Source organism: Pan paniscus, chromosome 2, assembly GCF_029289425.2.
Source record: "Pan paniscus chromosome 2, NHGRI_mPanPan1-v2.0_pri, whole genome shotgun sequence".
Lineage (NCBI taxonomy): Eukaryota > Metazoa > Chordata > Mammalia > Primates > Hominidae > Pan > Pan paniscus.
The window spans coordinates 92,025,002-92,046,901 of record NC_085926.1 but is presented as its reverse complement, the minus strand read 5'-3'; the positions used below and the strand labels follow the sequence as shown (position 1 = coordinate 92,046,901).

Below are 21,900 nucleotides of genomic sequence, written 5' to 3'. Positions count from 1 at the left end.
AATAGGGTTATTTGTTTTTTGCTTGCTGATTTAAGTTCCTTATAGATTCTGGATATTAGACCTTTGGCAGATGCATAATTTGCAAATATTTCTCCCATCCTGTAAGTTGTCTGCTACTCTGTTGATAGTTTAGTTTGCTGTGCAGAAGCTCTTCAGTTTAATTAGGTCCTGCTTGTCAATTTTTGCTTTTGGGGCAATTGCTTTTAATAACAAAATTATATATGTATATATACACACACAAACACACGTGCATCCATTTTTCAGTAATCATAGGAAAGTAAATTCAATAGCACACCAAGTATTCAGATTAAGCTTCATCGCATTATACTGGGAAAATAACGACATTTAACAAAGTACAGTGTGCAGATTTACTCTGTGATTAACCTACATAAAAGAAACCTATTTTTAAAACCTATAGTGTCTGAAGATAAAAAAAACAAACTAATAATGATAACTTAAAAAAGAAAACATCTTTTCCACCATCATTATTCTTCTGTATTTACCCATATACTTGATTTGGTCCAACAGTTCTGGCGTTACTTTATTTTTATTTAATTACTATTATTATTATTTTTTTGCTACGGAGTTTCACTCTTGTCGCCCAGGCTGGAGTGCAATGGCGAGATCTTGGCTAACTGCAACCTCTGCCTCCTGGGTTCAAGTGATTCTTCTGCCTCAGCCTCCTAAGTAGCTGGGATTGCTGGTGCCAGCCACCATGCCTGTCTAATTTTTTTGCATTTTTAGTAGAGTCGGGGTTTCACCATGTTGGGCAGGCTAGTCTCGAACTTCTGACCTCAGGAGATCCCCCCTGCCTCGGCCTGACAAAGTGCTGGGATTACAGGCATAAGCCACCGTGCCCGGACTTTAGCTTTACTTTAAACATATCAATTGGACATAAAGGAAAACAAATGATTAACAGACTGAAGGTACAGAAAAAAAAATTCTTCCTAAGACTTCCTGATGATATAAACCGGGTTACATATGCTTGCAAAATAAAAAATATTAATAAGCAAATAGTCTCTAGTTTAAAGGCACAGAACATAATGAACAATTCAAAAGTATTCAGCTTTAGCAGAATTTTGTATTTCTATAATCAGATAAAGTTGTTTTTTTTTTAAAGGCTAGTTTCCAAAGAGATGCTATTTTTTGAGATGTGCTGCATAATTTTTCTTAATAGTTGGAAAAATATGTTTGTACTCTAAGTGAAGTAATTTCTGTAGAAAAAGTGTGATGCTGACTGAAGCTAAAACCCTAAGTACATAAGAAGAAATGTATACAGTATTCCCAGGAATTATGTAAACATGGAGAGCCACTTAGTAAATGGCACTGGGTTCTGGTAATCACACAGTCCACTCTCATTAGGCATCTCCCTCTTGTGCATTAATATGTGGCATCATATTCTCAGAGAACATTTTATAACAAAATGAAATAAAAAGCCCCTCCAGATTGTGAATGTAAGATAATCAGATTCTGTAGTGCTCATTATGACTGCAATTATGTAACAAAACTCTCCAAATATAGTTCAGTGATTGCAGTTATTAATCATTCCGGTTTTGTCTCAAGTACTTGCTTTATAGCCTGCTGGATAGACTCCATAATTCTATAAGCTGAATGTCAAAAGTCAAACATGTGCATGTGAATCTGCTGTTCTAAAGGCCTTTCAATATAATTTACCCTTTCAATTTGTATTTGTGAATGCAAAAAAAGTGGGGGAAATAAAGCTGGTGTCAATAGAGTCACTGACCTTTGCAGTAAACATAATATAGTCTTTAACAGAAAACAACGTTGCAAATAAAAAAAACTATTTTGCCAGAACTAGAAATAGTGCTGCTTAAAAAGTTAGTCTCAGAATACCAATCAGTTCTGAGACAATCAGTTACAAAAGTTGGGGGGAAAAAAAAACCTTGAACAAATTTGTACATTTGATAAGCGGGAAAATGGTCGGAGTGCTGGAAAATGTGAATTTTTGAAGGTTCAAAGCACTATCATAGAAAGAATACAGATCTAAACACGTTATGCATAAAACCACATATTCTAATTAATTTAACTATAAAATGCCAAGCAAAGACAGCAGATTTATAATATAGAACAAACACCATCTGCACCACCTTAAATCATCGTTACAGATATATTTCTAGGAAAAAAATACACCTGAACAATTCTCAAGCCTAGATTCTAAGATGCTAAAGTATTAACTAAATAGGATTCCAAACAGACCCAGAGAAAGTTACTGCATAATTATTTAAATATTAACATGTACTGAGTTCAGAAATATAAATATAACACAGAAACACAGTTTACAAATTCATGTCACCATTTTCCTGTGCTCCATGATTTCTTCAATTTGGCTACATACATTGGGCCCCAGGCTTTGCCCTTATCTGGAATCACTAAGAGCCCACATTCCTGGCCAGTGGGAGCAAATGTGAAGTCGTGGGAGCAAGTCCTTGCTATTCCTTTAACGTCCATAGGCATGATGTTACCGTGGGAGTTTAAAATTTCACTGATCACATCTTGATTTTCTGCCTTGGAAAGCGTGCATGTAGAGTATACAAGTATCCCTCCAGGACGTAAGGCCTTAATTGCAGACCTGTGTGCCATCAGAAAAATGCAAAAGATTAGTTAAGTATATTAAAAAGAAACGAGGGAGTCTGACAGCAAAGATTACGTACTTAAAACTAACCTTACTCTGACTTAGACTGCAATTACTTTGGATGTTTTCTAGTCTTTTTTTTTTTTTTGAGACAGAGTCTAACTTTGTCACCCAGGCTGGAGTGCAGTGGTGCCATCTCGGCTCACTGCAATGACTGCCTCCCAGGTTCAAGTAATTCTCCTGCCTCAGCCTCCCAAGTAGCTGGGATTACAGGCGGCCTCCACCATGCCCAGCTAATTTTTGTATTTTTAGTAGAGACGGGGTTTCACCAAGTTGGTCAGGCTGGTCTTGAACTCCTGATCTCAAGTGATCGCCTGCTTTAGCCTCCCAAAGTGTTGGGATTACAGGCGTGAGCCACTGTGCCCAATCTCTGATCTTACACCTATTTCTTTCTAACTTATCCTTGAAGACTTGGAAAATGATAATCAGACCAATCAACATGGAAAAGATAGAGAGAGTAAGTTAGACTGGTTGATTGCTATTCAAAAAGTAGGAAAATAGGGGTAGAGAACAGAATAATGAGTTTGTCTTTAAATCAATGGGAGTAAAAATAAAAACAAAGCATACATATGAAAGCATACATAAGAAGTCATTGATTCCATACTTCCAATATTGCAATTTGGGCAACCAGGTAAAAAGTTGGAAGGTTTTTATCTAAGAAAATTGAATAAACTATTTGTGAAGACTTCTAAGGCAGCCACTATGGGTTTTAGACCCCAAATCAAAGATCTCTGCATTCTACCATGAAGAGAGCCTCCAGAGTAACAGTCAGCTCTTCAGAAAGTTGTATCACCAGATAAAAGGTCTTGTCCTTAAAATACACCTCTAGTACTTTTATTGTCTCATTATTAAATAAAAATGTATAACCAAGGATTGCTAGATAATTAAAGATCAGAAATGCTTAAGCAATATGTAAGAAAAAGAACAAAATAAACAATAATGACACAGGAAGAAACAGAAAATTCAGGGAAAAAAAGAGAAATATGATCTATTAAATGCACACAGATCAGCAAAGATACAATATCCATAACAGAATGCCATGAAAAAGGATCAAGAAGAGAGTTCTTAGAAACTAAACATATGGTTACCAAAATAAAGAATATTCTGTAGAAGTATTTGGAAGTTAAGGTTGAAGAAATCTCTCCACAAAAAGTAAAACAGTAACAGACTGACTGAAAATGAGACAAGGTGGATCAATTACATAGGTTCAAAATCCAATTAATAGGAGTACTAGAAAGATAAGACACTCATTATTATTTATTGAGCCTCTATTATATGCTGAGCATTGTTCTAGGTGGTAAGTATATCTCAATAGACAGAACAACAATAAAAAAATCTTTCACCTCATGAAGCTTACATTCTAGCTGGGGGACATAGAATATAACAAATTAAATATGTTTTGAATTAAACTGTGTCCCTGCAAAATTCCTTTGTTGAAGTCCTAACCCATAGTGCCTTAGAAGGTGACTGTATTTACAGACAGGGTCCATAAAGAAGTAATTAAGTTAAAAGTAGTTCATTAAAGTGGGCCCTAATGGAATATGACTGGGATCCTTCAAGAAGAGGACATTTGGTCACAGAATTACAGGGGAGGACCATATAAAGAAGACGCAGGGAGAAGACAGCTATCTACCAGCCATGAAGAAGGACCTCAGACAAAACAAATCTTGCTGATGCCTTCATCTCAAACTTCTGGCGTCCAAAACTGTGATTAAATAAACTTCTAGAATAGGAACAGCTCCGGTCTACAGCTCCCAGCGTGAGCGGGTGATTTCTGCATTTCCATCTGAGGTACCGGGTTCATCTCACTAGGGAGTGCCAGACAGTGGGCGCAGGCCAGTGGGTGCGTGCACCCTGCGCCAGCCGAAGCAGGGCGAGGCATTGCCTCACCTGGGAAGCGCAAGGGGTCAGGGAGTTCCCTTTCCGAGTCAAAGAAAGGGGTGACGGAAGCAACTGGAAAATCGGGTCACTCCCACCCGAATATTGCGCTTTTCAGACCGGCTTAAAAAACGGCGCACCACGAGACTATATCCCACACCTGGCTCGGAGGGTCCTACGCCCACGGAATCTCGCTGATTGCTAGCACAGGAGTCTCAGATCAAACTGCAAGGCAGCAGCCAGGCTGGGGGAGGGGCGCCCGCCATTGCCCAGGCTTGCTTAGGTAAACAAAGCAGCCGGGAAGCTCCAACTGGGTGGAGCCCACCACAGCTCAAGGAGGCCTGCCTGCCTCTGTAGGCTCCACCTCTGGGGGCAGGGCACAGACAAACAAAAAGACAGCAGTAACCTCTGCAGACTTAAATGTCCCTGTCTGACAGCTTTGAAGAGAGCAGTGGTTCTCCCAGCACGCAGCTGGAGATCTGAGAACCGGCAGACTGCCTCCTCAAGTGGGTCCCTGACCCCTGACCCCCGAGCAGCCTAACTGGGAGGCACCCCCCAGCAGGGGCACACTGACACCTCACACGGCAGGGTATTCCAACAGACCTGCAACTGAGGGTCCTGTCTGTTAGAAGGAAAACTAACAAACAGAAAGGACATCCACACCGAAAACCCATCTGTACATCACCATCATCAAAGACCAAAAGTAGATAAAACCACAAAGATGGGGAAAAAACAGAGCAGAAAAACTGAAAATTCTAAAACGCAGAGCGCTTCTCCTCCTCCAAAGAAACGCAGTTCCTCACCAGCAACGGAACAAAGCTGGATGGAGAATGACTTTGACGAGCTGAGAGAAGAAGGCTTCAGACGATCAAATTACTCTGAGCTATGGGAGGACATTCAAACCAAAGGCAAAGAAGTTGAAAATTTTGAAAAAAATTTAGAAGAATGTATAACTAGAATAACCAATACAGAGAAGTGCTTAAAGGAGCTGATGGAGCTGAAAACCAAGGCTCAAGAACTACGTGAAGAATGCAGAAGCCTCAGGAGCCGATGCGATCAACTGGAAGAAAGGGTATCAGCAATGGAAGATGAAATGAATGAAATGAAGCAAGAAGGGAAGTTTAGAGAAAAAAGAATAAAAAGAAATGAGCAAAGTCTCCAAGAAATATGGGACTATGTCAAAAGACCAAATCTACGTCTGACTGGTGTACCTGAAAGTGATGGGGAGAATGGAACCAAGTTGGAAAACACTCTGCAGGATATTATCCAGGAGAACTTCCCCAATCTAGCAAGGCAGGCCAACGTTCAGATTCAGGAAATACAGAGAATGCCAAAAAGATACTCCTCAAGAAGAGCAACTCCAAGACACATAATTGTCAGATTCACCAAAGTTGAAATGAAGGAAAAAATGTTAAGGGCAGCCAGAGAGAAAGGTTGGGTCACCCTCAAAGGGAAGCCCATCAGACTAACAGCGGATCTGTCGGCAGAAACCCTACAAGCCAGAAGAGAGTGGGGGCCAATATTCAACATTCTTAAAGAAAAGAATTTTCAACCCAGAATTTCATATCCAGCCAAACTAAGCTTCATAAGTGAAGGAGAAATAAAATACTTTACAGACAAGCAAATGCTGAGAGATTTTGTCACCAGCAGGCCTGCCCTAAAAGAGCTCCTGAAGGAAGCGCTAAACATGGAAAGGAACAACCAGTACCAGCCACTGCAAAATCATGCCAAAATGTAAAGACCATCGAGACTAGGAAGAAACTGCATCAACTAACGAGCAAAATCACCAGCTAACATCATAATGACAGGATCAAATTCACACATAACAATATTAACTTTAAATGTAAATGGACTAAATTCTCCAATTAAAAGACACAGACTGGCAAATTGGATAAAGAGTCAAGACCCATCAGTGTGCTGTATTCAGGAAACCCATCTCACGTGCAGAGACACACATAGGCTCAAAATAAAAGGATGGAGGAAGATCTACCAAGCAAATGGAAAACAAAAAAAGGCAGGGGTTGCAATCCTATTCTCTGATAAAACAGACTTTAAACCAACAAAGATCAAAAGAGACAAAGAAGGCCATTACATAATGGTAAAGGGATCAATTCAACAAGAAGAGCTAACTATCCTAAATACATATGCACCCAATACAGGAGCACCCAGATTCATAAAGCAAGTCCTGAGTGACCTACAAAGAGACTTAGACTCCCACACATTAATAATGGGAGACTTTAACACCCCACTGTCAACATTAGACAGATCAACAAGACAGAAAGTCAACAAGGATACCCAGGAATTGAACTCAGCTCTGAACCAAGCAGACCTAATAGACATCTACAGAACTCTCCACCCCAAATCAACAGAATATACATTTTTTTCAGCACCACACCACACCTATTCCAAAATTGACCACATAGTTGGAAGTAAAGCTCTCCTCAGCAAATGTAAAAGAACAGAAATTGTAACAAACTATTTCTCAGACCACAGTGCAATCAAACTAGAACTCAGGATTAAGAATCTCACTCAAAGCCGCTCAACTACACGGAAACTGAACAACCTGCTCCTGAATGACTACTGGGTACATAACGAAATGAAGGCAGAAATAAAGATGTTCTTTGAAACCAACGAGAACAAAGACACAACATACCAGAATCTCTGGGACGCATTCAAAGCAGTGTGTAGAGGGCAATTTACAGCACTAAATGCCCACAAGAGAAAGCAGGAAAGATCCAAAATTGACACCCTAACATCACAATTAAAAGATCTAGAAAAGCAAGAGCAAACACATTCAAAAGCTAGCAGAAGGCAAGAAATAACTAAAATCAGAGCAGAACTGAAGGAAATAGAGACACAAAAAACCCTTCAAAAAATCAATGAATCCAGGAGCTGGTTTTTTGAAAGGATCAACAAAATTGAGAGACCGCTAGCAAGACTAATAAAGAAAAAAAGAGAGAAGAATCAAATAGACACAGTAAAAAATGATAAAGGGGATATCACCACCGATCCCACAGAAATACAAACTACCATCAGAGAATACTACAAACACCTCTACGCAAATAAACTAGAAAATCTAGAAGAAATGGATACATTCCTCGACACATACACTCTCCCAAGACTAAACCAGGAAGAAGTTGAATCTCTGAATAGACCAATAACAGGAGCTGAAATTGTGGCAATAATCAATAGTTTACCAACCAAAAAGAGTCCAGGACCAGATGGATTCACAGCCGAATTCTACCAGAGGTACAAGGAGGAACTGGTACCATTCCTTCTGAAACTATTCCAATCAATAGAAAAAGAGGGAATCCTCCCTAACTCATTTTATGAGGCCAGCATCATTCTGATACCAAAGCCAGGCAGAGACACAACCAAAAAGAGAATTTTAGACCAATATCCTTGATGAACATTGATGCAAAAATCCTCAATAAAATACTGGCAAACCGAATCCAGCAGCACATCAAAAAGCTTATCCACCATGATCAAGTGGGCTTCATCCCTGGGATGCAAGGCTGGTTCAATATACACAAATCAATAAATGTAATCCAGCATATAAACAGAGCCAAAGACAAAAACCACATGATTATCTCAATAGATGCAGAAAAAGCCTTTGACAAAATTCAACAATCCTTCATGCTAAAAACTCTCAATAAATTAGGTATTGATGGGACGTATTTCAAAATAATAAGAGCTATCTATGACAAACCCACAGCCAATATCATACTGAATGGGCAAAAACTGGAAGCATTCCCTTTGAAAACTGGCACAAGACAGGGATGCCCTCTCTCACCACTCCTATTCAACATAGTGTTGGAAGTTCTGGCCAGGGCAATTAGGCAGGAGAAGGAAATAAAGGGTATCCAATTAGGAAAAGAGGAAGTCAAATTGTCCCTGTTTGCAGACGACATGATTGTATATCTAGAAAACCCCATTGTCTCAGCCCAAAATCTCCTTAAGCTGATAAGCAACTTCAGCAAAGTCTCAGGATACAAAATCAATGTACAAAAATCACAAGCATTCTTATACACCAACAACAGACAAACAGAGAGCCAAATCATGAGTGAACTCCCATTCACAATTGCTTCAAAGAGAATAAAATACCTAGGAATCCAACTTACAAGGGATGTGAAGGACCTCTTCAAGGAGAACTACAAACCACTGCTCAAGGAAATAAAAGAGGATACAAACAAATGGAAGAACATTCCATGCTCATGGCTAGGAAGAATCAATATCGTGAAAATCGCCATACTGCCCAAGGTAATTTACAGATTCAATGCCATCCCCATCAAGCTACCAATGACTTTCTTCACAGAATTGGAAAAAACTACTTTAAAGTTCATATGGAACCAAAAAAGAGCCCGCATCGCCAAGTCAATCCTAAGCCAAAAGAACAAAACTGGAGGCATCACACTACCTGACTTCAAACTATACTACAAGGCTACAGTAACCAAAACAGCATGGTACTGGTACCAAAACAGAGATATAGATCAATGGAACAGAACAGAGCCCTCAGAAATAACGCCGCATACCTACAACTATCTGATCTTTGACAAACCTGAGAAAAACAAGCAATGGGGAAAGGATTCCCTATTTAATAAATGGTGCTGGGAAAACTGGCTAGCCATATGTAGAAAGCTGAAACTGGATCCCTTCCTTACACCTTATACAAAAATCAATTCAAGATGGATTAAAGATTTAAACGTTAGACCTAAAACCATAAAAACTCTAGAAGAAAACCTAGGCATTATCATTCAGGACATAGGCATGGGCAAGGACTTCATGTCCAAAACACCAAAAGCAATGGCAACAAAAGACAAAATTGACAAATGGGATCTAATTAAACTAAAGAGCTTCTGCACAGCAAAAGAAACTACCATCAGAGTGAACAGGCAACCTACAAAATGGGAGAAAATTTTCGCAACCTACTCATCTGACAAAGGGCTAATATCCCGAATCTACAATGAACTCAAACAAATTTACAAGAAAAAAACAAACAACCCCATCAAAAAGTGGGCGAAGGACATGAACAGAGACTTCTCAAAAGAAGACATTTATGCAGCCAAAAAACACATGAAAAAATGCTCATCATCACTAGGCATCAGAGAAATGCAAATCAAAACCACTATGAGATACCATCTCACACCAGTTAGAATGGCAATCATTAAAAAGTCAGGAAACAACAGGTGCTGGAGAGGATGTGGAGAAATAGGAACACTTTTACACTGTTGGTGGGACTGTAAACTAGTTCAACCATTGTGGAAGTCAGTGTGGCGATTCCTCAGGGATCTAGAACTAGAAATACCATTTGACCCAGCCATCCCATTACTGGGTATATACCCAAAGGACTATAAATCATGCTGCTATAAAGACACATGCACACATATGTTTATTGCGGCACTATTCACAATAGCAAAGACTTGGAACCAACCCAAATGTCCAACAATGATAGACTGGATTAAGAAAATGTGGCACATATACACCATGGAATACTATGCAGCCATAAAAAATGATGAGTTCATGTCCTTTGTAGGGACATGGATGAAATTGGAAATCATCATTCTCAGTAAACTATCGCAAGAACAAAAAACCAAACACCGCATATTCTCACTCATAGGTGGGAATTGAACAATGAGATCACATGGACACAGGAAGGGGAATATCACACTCTGGGGACTGTGGTGGGGTTGGGGGAGGCGGGAGGAATAGCATTGGGAGATATACTTAATGCTAGATGACGAGTTAGTGGGTGCAGCGCACCAGCATGGCACATGTATACATATGTAACTAACCTGCACAATGTGCACATGTACTCTAAAACTTAAAGTATAATAAAAAATAATAATAATAATAAAATAAAAAATAAATAAACTTCTAGGCAGGTGCGGTGGCTCACGCCTGTAATCCTAGCACTTTGGGAGACCGAGGCAGATGGATCACCTGAGGTCAGGAGTTCGAGACCAGCATGGACCACATGGGGAAACCAGCCAGGTGCGGTGGTGGATGCTTGTAATCCCAGCTACTTGGGACGATGAGGTAGGAGAATCACTTGAACCCAGGAGGCAGAGGTTACAGTGAGCCAAGATCGCACCACTTCACTCCAGCCTGGGTGAAAGAGTGAGACTCCATCTCAAAAAAAAAAAAAAAAGAAATAAAATAGAAAATAAACTTCTATTGTTTAAGCCACACAGTCTTGTTATTTTGTTATGGCAACTCTAGCAAACTAATATAAATATATACACACATACATAAACATACACATATACAAAGATAAACATATATACATATACACATATACATACATACATATATGTACAGGTTTGCACATATTTTTTATTTAGTATGCAATTTAGTGATAGATAACTATGAAGAAAATAAAAGCAGGATAAAAGGATTAGGAGTGCTTGGATGAGAGGGATTATAATTTTAAATAGGACAGTTAGAACAGGTTGCCATTTCAGAAAGTGACATTTGAACAAAGTTCTGAGGAGGTAAGGGAGTGAGCCAAGCAGATATCTGAGAGAAGAGCATTCCATACCAAAGGAATAGCCAGTGACAAGACCTTGAGGCATGTTCAAGGAAAGCGGAGGTCAGTGTGGCTGGAGCAAGGTGAGCCAGGGGTGGTAATCTGAGATGAGGTGACAGAGTTAAGAGGAGGGGGTGGAGAGGGTCTTGATGAAAACTGTCAAAACTTCACCCTTATAATGAATAAAAAACACCCACACTTAGATCCATCATTGTTAAATTTTTGAACTTCAAGAACAAAGAGGTGTTTAATGCCTCCAAAGAGAAAAACAGGTCACCTATTAAGAGCCCAGGAATCAGACTGGTATCAGTGGAGAAATACATTTCAAATCCTAGGAAAAAGCAATTTAAAGTGAATTCTATTTGCAGCCAACTCATAAAATAAATATGTAGCAAGAATCCAGAAACTTGCAGATATCTCATGACTCCGAAATTTTAATTCTAGTAAAATGAGGAAATAAAGCAAGAAAGAGGAAAAATGTAATTCAGAAAAGAGTGCATGCAACATAGAAGAGCAGTGAAAGGAGTGAAGCCTCAGAGTGAGAGCTGCGTGGGAGGCCTGGAAGGCAACTACTGCAGTCTGGAAAAAGAGGGAGCTCTCCAGAAGGAAGGGAGAAGGGAGAGAAGTAAAAGAGATGAAATGACTGAAAACTGAGAAAAACTTGAAGATTTGGTATACATAATTGGGAGGGAAAGGGAGAGATCAACTTGTCTCATCTATCTGATTCTAGAAAAAATGTTTCAGTGGTATTCTGCTCATGAGATCGAACCAAGAGACAAGGAATTTTAATTCTAACATATTATTCCATTATGCAGTGGACAATATTTATAGAATTAAACAATATACACCACTTATGGGTCTTCAATGTTCAGAATTACTCCAAAGACCAATCTTACTATTGTTACAGAACAGATTTTAAGGTCTCAGAAAGAATATGATCAACCTTGACAACATGAAAGTACAGCTGTAAGATACTGGGAAGTAGAAGGGAGAGAGAAATGGAAGGCAGGGTGGGCGTGTAAGTGTTCTTATTTTATAAAAATAAAAGGCAAAAGACATTTGCCTCTAATTATTTTTTTAAAAGAATAAAGATAAATGAAGAAAAAAAGACAAAAAAGGTGTGATGTGTATTTAAGAGAACTTTCCCCCACTAATAGAATAAGAAATGTAGGTCTAAGTGTATGGTACTAAGTTTCAGAGCCGGCAGAGAGAAACTGAGTACAGTGTGAGATTGCAGGGTGCAGGGTAGTGTGATGAGGGAAGGGTGGTGTAAGTGACATAAATCCTTGTGATAGGGCAGTAGTTAATGTCTAATTTTTTGATAATTTTAGAAAATGAATAAACGTATTATTTAGAGATTTGGGGGTGACCTGAAGAATGAATTAGGAACCGAAATCATTAGAAGCAATTGCTTCTGAGGACTAAGACTGGAGGAAGACAGGAAGAGTTGCAGGGGAGCAATCCTTTTCACTAGGAGCTCATTTGTAGTTTAATTTTTTACCCATCTGATTTATTTCTGTAATACAAATTAAAGGGGAGATTTGACAAAAGAATAAATATCAGAGCTTTTGCCATGGAGGTCACTTAAATGGTTTTTTTTTTTTGGGGGGGGGGGTGGGGGATGAGTCTTGCTCTTGTTGCCAAGACTGGAGTGCAGTGGTGCGATCCTGGCTCACTGCAACCTCCACCTCTCCAGTTCAAGCAATTCTCCTGCCTCAGCCTCCTGAGTAGCTGGGATTACAGGCACCTGCCACCACGCCTGGCTAATTTTTGTACTTTTAGTAGAGACGGGGTTTCACCATGTTGGCCAGGCTGGTCTCAAACTCCTGACCTCAGGTGATCCGCCCGCCTTGGCCTCCCAAAGTGCTGGGACTATAGGCATGAGCCACCATGCCTGGCCAGTTATATGTATTTTTAAAAATTTTGACTGTTAAGGGATAACCTCTCTAGAAAAGGTATTCCCTGAGGTTCCAGATAACTAAAATTTTATGGTATCCAGGATTTCTATACATCTCATGTATTCATTTATGGATTAAAGAGATATTTTGGGGGTTCCTACCACTGACGGTCTTCTCACACTTCAGTGTTTGTTGTTAGTCTCTAAAAAAACTTTTTCTATGTTTCCTCTCCTCACTATTCACTGCCCTCTAAATATTCCCCATGGAAACAAAAAAGGCTCCTATCTAGATGCTGGAGATGTGAACTGCTAAAGGGATAATAAATATCCTGCCGTAGGAAGAATGAAAACCCCTCAAAGATGTCCACATCCTAATCCCCAGAACCTGTAAGCAAGCCATTTTACATGGGAAAAGGCTATGTGCAGATGTGACTAAATTAAGGATCCTGCAATGGGGAGATTATCCTGGATTATCTGAGTGGGCCTGATGTAATCACAAAGGTCCTTTATCATTGAAAGAGGGAGGCAGAGAGTTGGTGAAGATGTGATGATGGAAGCCTGGGTTGAACTGACAGGATTGCTGGCCTAGGGCAAAGAGCTCAGGTATGTGAGCTGCTTCTGAAGGCTGGAAAAGGTAAGCAAACAGATTTTCCCTTAGCACCTCCAGGAGGAACACATCTCTGCCAGCATCTTGATATTAGTCCCACAGGGCTCATTTTGGACTTCTGACCTCCAGAAGCGCAAAGGTAACAAATCTGTGCTATTTTAAGCCACTAAATTTGTGGCAAATTGTTAACAGCAGCAATAGGAAACAACTAATACACATCTAATGATGGCGTTTTTTGTTTTCTCTTTTTTTGTTTTTACAGCAACACACTAAGGTAAAGGCCAATTTGCTGAGTAAAGCTGTAACTACATTGATTTTGGATCATTTTCTACTAACTATAGCAATAGGTATAAGACTCTTTAAAAATGTTAGATTATTAAAATTGTATAGCCACTATGGAAAACAATATGACGGCTCCTCAGAAACTTAAAAATCAAGTTATTATGTGCTCCAGCAATTCCACTTCTGGGTATATTCCCCAAACAATTGAAAGCAGGGTCTTAAAGAGATATTTGTACCCATGTTCATAGTAGCATTATTCACAATGGCCAAAAGATAGAAGCAACCCAAGTGTCCATCAGTGGATGAACTGCCAAGCAAAATGTGTAGACAGATACATAGATATGATGAAATATTATTCAGCATCAAGAAGGAAGAAAACTCTGACAGATGCTATAACATGGGTTAACCCTGAGAACATTATGCTAAGTGAAATAAGCCAGTCACAAAAAAGAAATATCACGATTCCACTTATATGAGGCATCTAGAATAGTCAAATTCATAGAGACAGAAAGTAGAATGGTGGTTGCCAGGGGCTAAGAAGTGAAGGGAATGAAGAGTTAGTGCTTAATGGATATCGACTTTCAGTTCTGAAAGATGAAAAGAGTTCTGGAGATTGGTAGTACAACAATGTGAATGTACTTAACACTATTGAACTGTACACTTAAAAATGGTTAAGATAGCAAATTTTATGTTATGTATTTTTAAACAATTAAAAATAGAGAAATACACAATAAAAATGTTAGATTATTGTGGATATAGGCAATATTTGAATTCAGATATTTCCAACCTCCCATGAAAATGACTATTTTGGTCTTAGTTCCACAATTAGCAAAGCCAATGCTTAATCAAGTAAGTATGATTCTTTTTCATTAAAGCTGTACAAAAGTACATAGAAGCCTCATAATTTACAAACAATATGTTCCTGGCTTAATGCAAATTTAAATTAATTTCTCTAATGTTGCCAATGTTGGCTGATTCTTCTGCTTACCTTTCATTTCGACATTCATAATTTATCTTTCTAAAATTAGGCAGGTATAACTTAACTGCCCACATTAATTTCTAAATGAGAAAATTGTATGTGGTAACACAAAGCCTTTTTAAAACAAATTGGGTTAATCTCAAAACCATAAGGCAAATGTTAGGGATTCCTGTCAAATGGTCTTACTGTTTTGCTACTGCTGCATGTTGTTTAAATATCATTTTTATCCTTTTGCTTTCAGTAGTTATGTATTTTAAAACTATCAGAAATTTGTATTCAAAGATAAAGGAAGGCAGGCAATTTGTAAAAACTCACTCCTAGGGTTTATAGTTAAGATTTTTCTACTCTGAGAATTATCTTATGCTATAGATCAGGGGACCCCAATCCCTGGGCCTACAGACCAGTACCAGTCTGTGACCTATTAGGAACCCTGCTGCACAGCAGGAGTTGAGTGGTGGGTGAGCAGGCATTACCACCTGAGCTCCGGAATCTAACTAATGCCTGATGATCTGAGGTGGAACAGTTTAATCCTGAAACCATCTCCCTGTCCCCGTCCCCCAGAGCCATAAATGCCATTTTTCTTACGAACTGAACCAGACCATGTTGTGGCCTCCCACTGCTTTTGCAGAAAGTATAAAACTATCTCTATAATTACAATTTATCATTACACACTATAGTTTCTGTTAAGGCAAGAACATACAACAACTCTATAATCAGACAAGTTCAATGATTTAAAAACCAGTATTTCTGGTCTTTGTTTTCCAATCAAAATTAAAAGATGTATTTTACAATATACTAAGCAAAAATTAGCACACTACTAAAATCTAAGTACCTAAATATACAGGGCCCTGTCCATTAAAATAATGTCTGGGATAAATCATCTGCTTCCATAACAATTTATACACATTTTGAAGTAGTGTACAAGAAACAAGAAATTATTATCACAGGTTTCATCCAAATCACAAACAGAGGACTGTATATGTATTTTTACAACAGTTAGATGGCAGGATGTGAGAAGGGTTGTTTGGGGGAGCAAAATGATTCACTCAAAACAAAAGAAAGATATTGCTTAATAGGTCTTAACAAGCTCACTAAGAAATTTTAAATTCTGGAGGTGGCAAAACATTTAGAGATTAGAAAGACTTGAATAATACTAATAAACTTTGGCAAAGCTGTGGTACTGACCACATAAAAAGACAAGTCAGGATTAGAGAACGAAGAAGAAAAAAAGAGACAGGTTGGGTTCTCTATGCTTGTGTAAATGTCTGTGCCATTTAGTTATTTATTATTTTTTTTTAAAATAAGAGGAAGGAAAACTAAACAGCCAGCCAAGCAACATCCATTTTTGCATAATAGTATAGTATCCTCTATTAACCTCTCCAAATGAGCTATGGCCCCTTGGCTCCTGAATGATCCTGTATCATGGTTTAACAAGATCCTGAGTAATGTCGTATTTGTGCTAACCACTAACTATAATGCATGAAATTATTACGAACCAAGCTGTATTAAGACTGGTATTATTCATCATTGAATTCTAATGATAACAGTAAACTTTCTAATCATACTTAAAAGTAGAAGTCAGAAAAATGTCATGACTAACAACAGTAGAAGCAAAAGTATTATTTGATCAGATTAAGTACAATGCTAACCTAATACTCTAAAATGGAAACTAGTAAACATTATCTTGGGTTTTACATATTCTTTAATATAAAATGCCCAATTATAATGCAAAGCTAGGGAAGTACTTTTTAAAAAATTGATATATCATAATTGTAGATAATCTGAAGGTATATGTTTTATTTTGATACATGTTTACAATGTAGAATGATCAAATCGGGTAATTAGGAAATCCATCACCACAAACAATTATCTTTTCTTTATCTTGGGAGCATTACAATTCTTCTCTTCTAGCTACTTTGAAATATACAATCAATTATTGTTAACTACAATTTCCTTCCTGTACCATCAAATCCTAGAATTTATATCTTCTATCTAACTGTATTTTTGTACCCATTAACCAACTTCTCTTCATTGGAGGAAGTACTGCTAAAGGAAGCAGAATTGCGACATAATATCATCCCTCTATCATTTCTCCAAAACACACACATTCCCTTCAGAAGCCTCCTATAAAAGTGCTGATCAGGTTTAAACCCTACTTGAAATATGAGGTAAGATTCTCTCTCACAACACTGCTGTAGAAAACAAAGTTGATCTTGATTAATTTTATAGCATATAATACAATGGCCTACTGCATAATGAAGGTAAGAAAAAAAGAAAAAATATATAGTAGAAAATGATTTTACCCCAAGTACTCCTAAAAGAGAAAGAAAGATGCCCTTCTTGCCACGGAATGTATACCAGATAACCTGTTACTATATGGCAGATATCAGGTATACAACTTTCCCCAAATCTTTGCTTGTCTTTCAGTGTATCATGGAACAGGCTGAAATGCATTTTGTGTTTGAACCACCTAGTTAATGAAGCTGCTAAAAACAAAACAATACACAGTTTTAAAAAAGAAACCATTAAATAGAATATAATGTTAAATTTCCCTCATTTGCAAACAGAAAATCCTCAATAGATTTTTGACAGTTCACAGAATACAACCAAGTGGTACTTCAGGTCTATCTCTTATACTCTGTTGTGAAATCGAAAAAGCTCTGTAACTTACAGGTTTTTAAAAATTAAGTTGTGAGGCCGGGCGTGGTGACTCACGTCTGTAATCCCAGCACTTTGGGAGGCCAAAGGGGACAGATCACTTGTGGTCAGGAGTTCAAGACCAGCCTGGCCAACATGGTGAAAACTCATCTCTACCAAAAATATGAGAAATTAGCCGAGTGTGGTGGCGTGCACCTATAACCCCAGCCACTCGGGAGGCTAAGACAGGAGAATCACTTGAACCCAGGAGGTGGAGGTTGCAGTGAGCCGAGATCATGCCACTGCACTCCAGCATAGATGATAGAGCGAGATTCTGTCTCCCAAAAAAAAAAAAAAGTTGTGGCAGATTCACTTGGCTTAAAAATCTGACTTAAACTCATGTAAGGCTATTTACGGCCAAGACTTATCTCATGTGGTATAACTATTCATATGTCTTGCTGAAAAAATGTTTATATGTTTGATTATGGAGTATTGTTCCAGACCCTCCTGTAGAAAGGAGGTTAGACCATGTATTAAGTATGTACTATATTAACTCTTTAACAAATCCAAACAAATTCTGAATTCTGAAACACATCTGCCATTAAATAAGATTTTCTGCTTGTATTTTAGATCCAAATGAATTATACTGTAAAACTATATACAATATCTTCTGTAAATATCTGCATGTATGATAAAACTAGTTAGTATGATAAAACTAGTTAACCACATAGTTAGTTATCCAATAAAAGCTTAATTTAATTACTTGTTGCAAGTAAATCATTTAAATGTTAACTTTTAAAAGCATCAGATAGGCAAATCTACTGATAAGCAGTCTATATGCAGGATTCCACCAGAGTTTTCTAAGGAAAACTGGATTGTTTTGTGGTTTCAATACACCAAGGATTCCTTCTCTCACTTCCTCAAAAAATGTTTTGATCTGCATGTCTGTATTTTAAAGAAATTCTGTAAAATCAATAATAAACGTATTTTTTAAAGGCATTCATTTTGTCTTTCCCAAAGTTTAATGTTTTGCCTTCAAGGATGAAGTTCTCCATCCTTGAAAGGTCTGCTTAGAGGGAAATAGAAGCATGCCTCAAAAGCCTTTTAAGAAACTGGCTTAAAACAAGGTGAGAATGTGTTGCTTCTCTAGCACAAGACAGACCACCTTAACATTCCCAGACTAATCTACACAGGCTTCCAACTAAAGGATAGTAAGAAAGGAAAATAAAAGAAAAATTATTACTTGACTTAAATACCTTAAAGAAAAACATGTATTATCTTAATTATAGCATAAGTTCAATGATCTTGAAAAACTAAAATAAAACAAAACAAAACCTAAAATGTCTTAAAACACTGACAGTTATCAAAGTTCCAAAGGAAGGTGTTTCAAAACATAACCAAAATTTAAACCACGATGCAGGATGTCCTATTTTTCCCTTGGCAAATATCTGCGTTTCAAACACAGAATGTTATTTTTATAAATAGCTATTAAAACATCCTAACACTTTTTTAAAAATATAAATTCTCTTTCTCGGATCTATTCTTTTGGTGCTTGATTAGAAAATTTGGCATTCTGATGGGAGGGTCAGTGTTAATTAGATCACTGTATTCAACTGTTTTCTGCATTTAAAAAGGGCTGAGCAGAAAAGAATAATCAGCACAGCAACAGTGCCATCTTTTGACCGAAACGAGAGTGATTTTCCCTCTTTCATTAATTCCTCATGACTTATCACCAGGAGATAAACAAATTCTTTTTATGTCATCGCTAAAACAAGTTTGAAGTCACAATCGCTGTCTCGCCTACAATTTCTGGTACAGAAGTAAAAGAATCATACATGTCTGTGCTCTTGAAAAATTAAGATTACAGCCCCAATATACTATGATTAATATATTTATTCCTCATCTTTATTCATGTCCCTTCCTTCGCCATTAGAGTATCAAGGCAATAGTACCCTTCCGTTGGAAGCAAATATAAGTAAAGGATGCCACAATATTAGCAAGTTTTTCCTTCTCAGAAACTCTAGCATTATACATTTTTTAAAACCAAGTAAGACTGTAGAAATTTAAAAAATTTAAAATAAGCATAGGAACATCGATCCTGCAGTTGGTCCATTGTAACCATTTAATACTCAATTAATATTTCAGAAAGCCTATATGAGACTACCTTATAAAGCTATCTGCAACTTATGTAGAAAAGAAAAACAGTTATATAATTAATAATGTGAAAAATGTATGAAAACTACAGTCTTTTTATCTCACTGCCCAAATGACAGTTTAAGTCCAAAACCGAAAAGGTAAGATGCTTCCAGAGAACACTGGACACATGTACATATTCCTCCATGAGGAAATTCTTACACTTTCTTTAAACTAGAATAGAGCAGCAAGAAAAAAAAAAGAAACCATGTCCTTTGCAGCAACATGGATGCAGCTGGAAACCATTATCCTAAGTGAATTAATGTAGGGACAGAAAACCAAGTATCACATGTTCTCAATTATAAATGGGAGCTAAACATTGTGTACTCACGGACATAAAGATGGCAGTAATAGACACTGGGAACTACTAGAAGGGAGAGGGCAGAAGGGGGGTAAGGGTGGAAAAACTATTTGGTGCTATGCTTACTACCCGGATGATGGGATCAATCGTATCCCAAACCTCAGCATCACGCAACACATCCGTGTAACAAACCTGCACATGTACCCCCGAATCTAAAATACAAGAAATTATTTTAAAAAATAAGTAAACAAAATAGAAAGAATCTTCCTGAATAAAAGAGAACAGAATGTGGATTTGGTCCAGAAATCAAACAAGATGCTCACTCCTATGTTAACTGAGTGTAGGACATGTGATCAGCTTAATTAATACTACCTTATGTTTACTTGGTGCTCTAGTTAAAGAGCACTTCACAGACAGAGTCTTAATAAAATCTTATGAGGTGAGATGTACAAGGTAAATAGTCTGACAAGATTTATCAAATCGAAGGTCACAAAGACTCTGATTTGCCTGAAGTGACACAGCTAATTAAAGCAGCAGGAAGACTGCCACTCAAATCTAGTACCGGAAAGAGGACCTCAAGCTTTTACCTCAAGCTATGTGCCCTGAAGCAAATACTATGACTGCTAAAATAAGTTTGGAATTTGAGGCAATGAGACACAGGACACCACATGCATTCATTCTAACATCCCAATTGTCTCAAATACCCATTGAAGGTAAAAAATAACTATATACCTCCAGGCACTTTTAACATAAAGAAAGTAGAATTAATAGGTCTTAAGCAATGACCTGAGAATCTTACCTACCAGTCCTTTTATAGAGCATACAACCTCCACCTATTAAAGTGCTGCTGTACAGCATTATGATGAGGTGAATGAAAGCACATACTTCACACTGAGACATAATTTGAAACTTTTCATCACAGATTGGCATTTAAATGATAGTTGTGTACAATTTTAACATATTAGACTCAATGTAGAAACTCAAAAGTAGTTAGTCCTTCATTAAAATTCCAAATAATTTGGAATACCTTGGTAGTTTTCCAAATAACTTGGTAATTCATTTAACAATACTTTGTTTGTATAACTCTAAAAGGTAGATAAAAATACTGTTTTCCTCAGAAGCTTGACTCAGCAAGAAAATAAGTAGACAAACAGCCTGTATTAAAAAGTCTATTTTCAGCCTTCATTTACCTGATTCTGCCATTAATCCTCAACTTCATGAAACTTTCTTCTGACTGGCTTCCTGGAAGCTATTTTTTCTTTGTTCATCTTCTATTTCTCTGAAGTCCCCCTTTAGCCTCCGCCTCCCCATCTGCCTTTCCTCTTTTTCAAATCCCTTAAATATCAGTCTGCCCTAGAACTTTATCCTTCATTTCCTTTTTTACCTGACGTTAAGTGTGTTATATGTTACCTCATTCAATCTTTCAATTAAGTTCTGAGGCATGAACTATTATTCTTACTTTGCAGATGAGAAAACTAAGGCAAGACAGTTATTTGTACAAAATTTCTCGGGAAATGTCCAAACCAGGATTAAAATCCAGGTAATATAGTTCTATAGCTCATACTTTTAATGGCAGTTATCCCCTGCCATTCATTATGTAAGGGCTTTGTCAACTACTTCTTGATTATTGTAAAATCTTTCAAACTGGCTTTCTTGCTTAAGAGTTTGGTTATTCTTGGGCCGGGTGCGGTGGCTCACACCTGTAATCCCAGCACTTTGGGAGGCTGAGGTGGGCGGATCATGAGGTCAGGAGATTGAGACCATCCTGGCTAACACAGTGAAACTCTGTCTCTACTAAAAATACAAAAAATTAGCTGGGCATGGTGGCGGGTCCCTGTAGTCCCAGCTACTTGGGAGGCTAAGGCAGGAGAATGGCATGAACCCGGGAGGCAGAACTTGCAGTGAGCCGAGATTGTGCCACTGCACTCCAGCCCGGGCCACAGAGCA

The 21,900-nt window shown here is 37.9% G+C and overlaps 1 protein-coding gene across 1 annotated transcript in view; it reads right to left on the bottom strand.

Annotated features, from left to right (window-relative positions):
• Positions 1-256: 256 nt before the first annotated feature.
• NSUN3 (NOP2/Sun RNA methyltransferase 3) overlaps positions 257-21,900 on the bottom strand; it is a 71,682-nt gene continuing 50,038 nt past the window's right edge. The window contains exon 6 of the mRNA XM_003807881.5: positions 257-2,590. Within this exon, the coding sequence (XP_003807929.3) occupies positions 2,311-2,590 (280 nt within the window). The 3' untranslated portion in view covers positions 257-2,310. The remainder of the gene's footprint in view (positions 2,591-21,900) is intronic.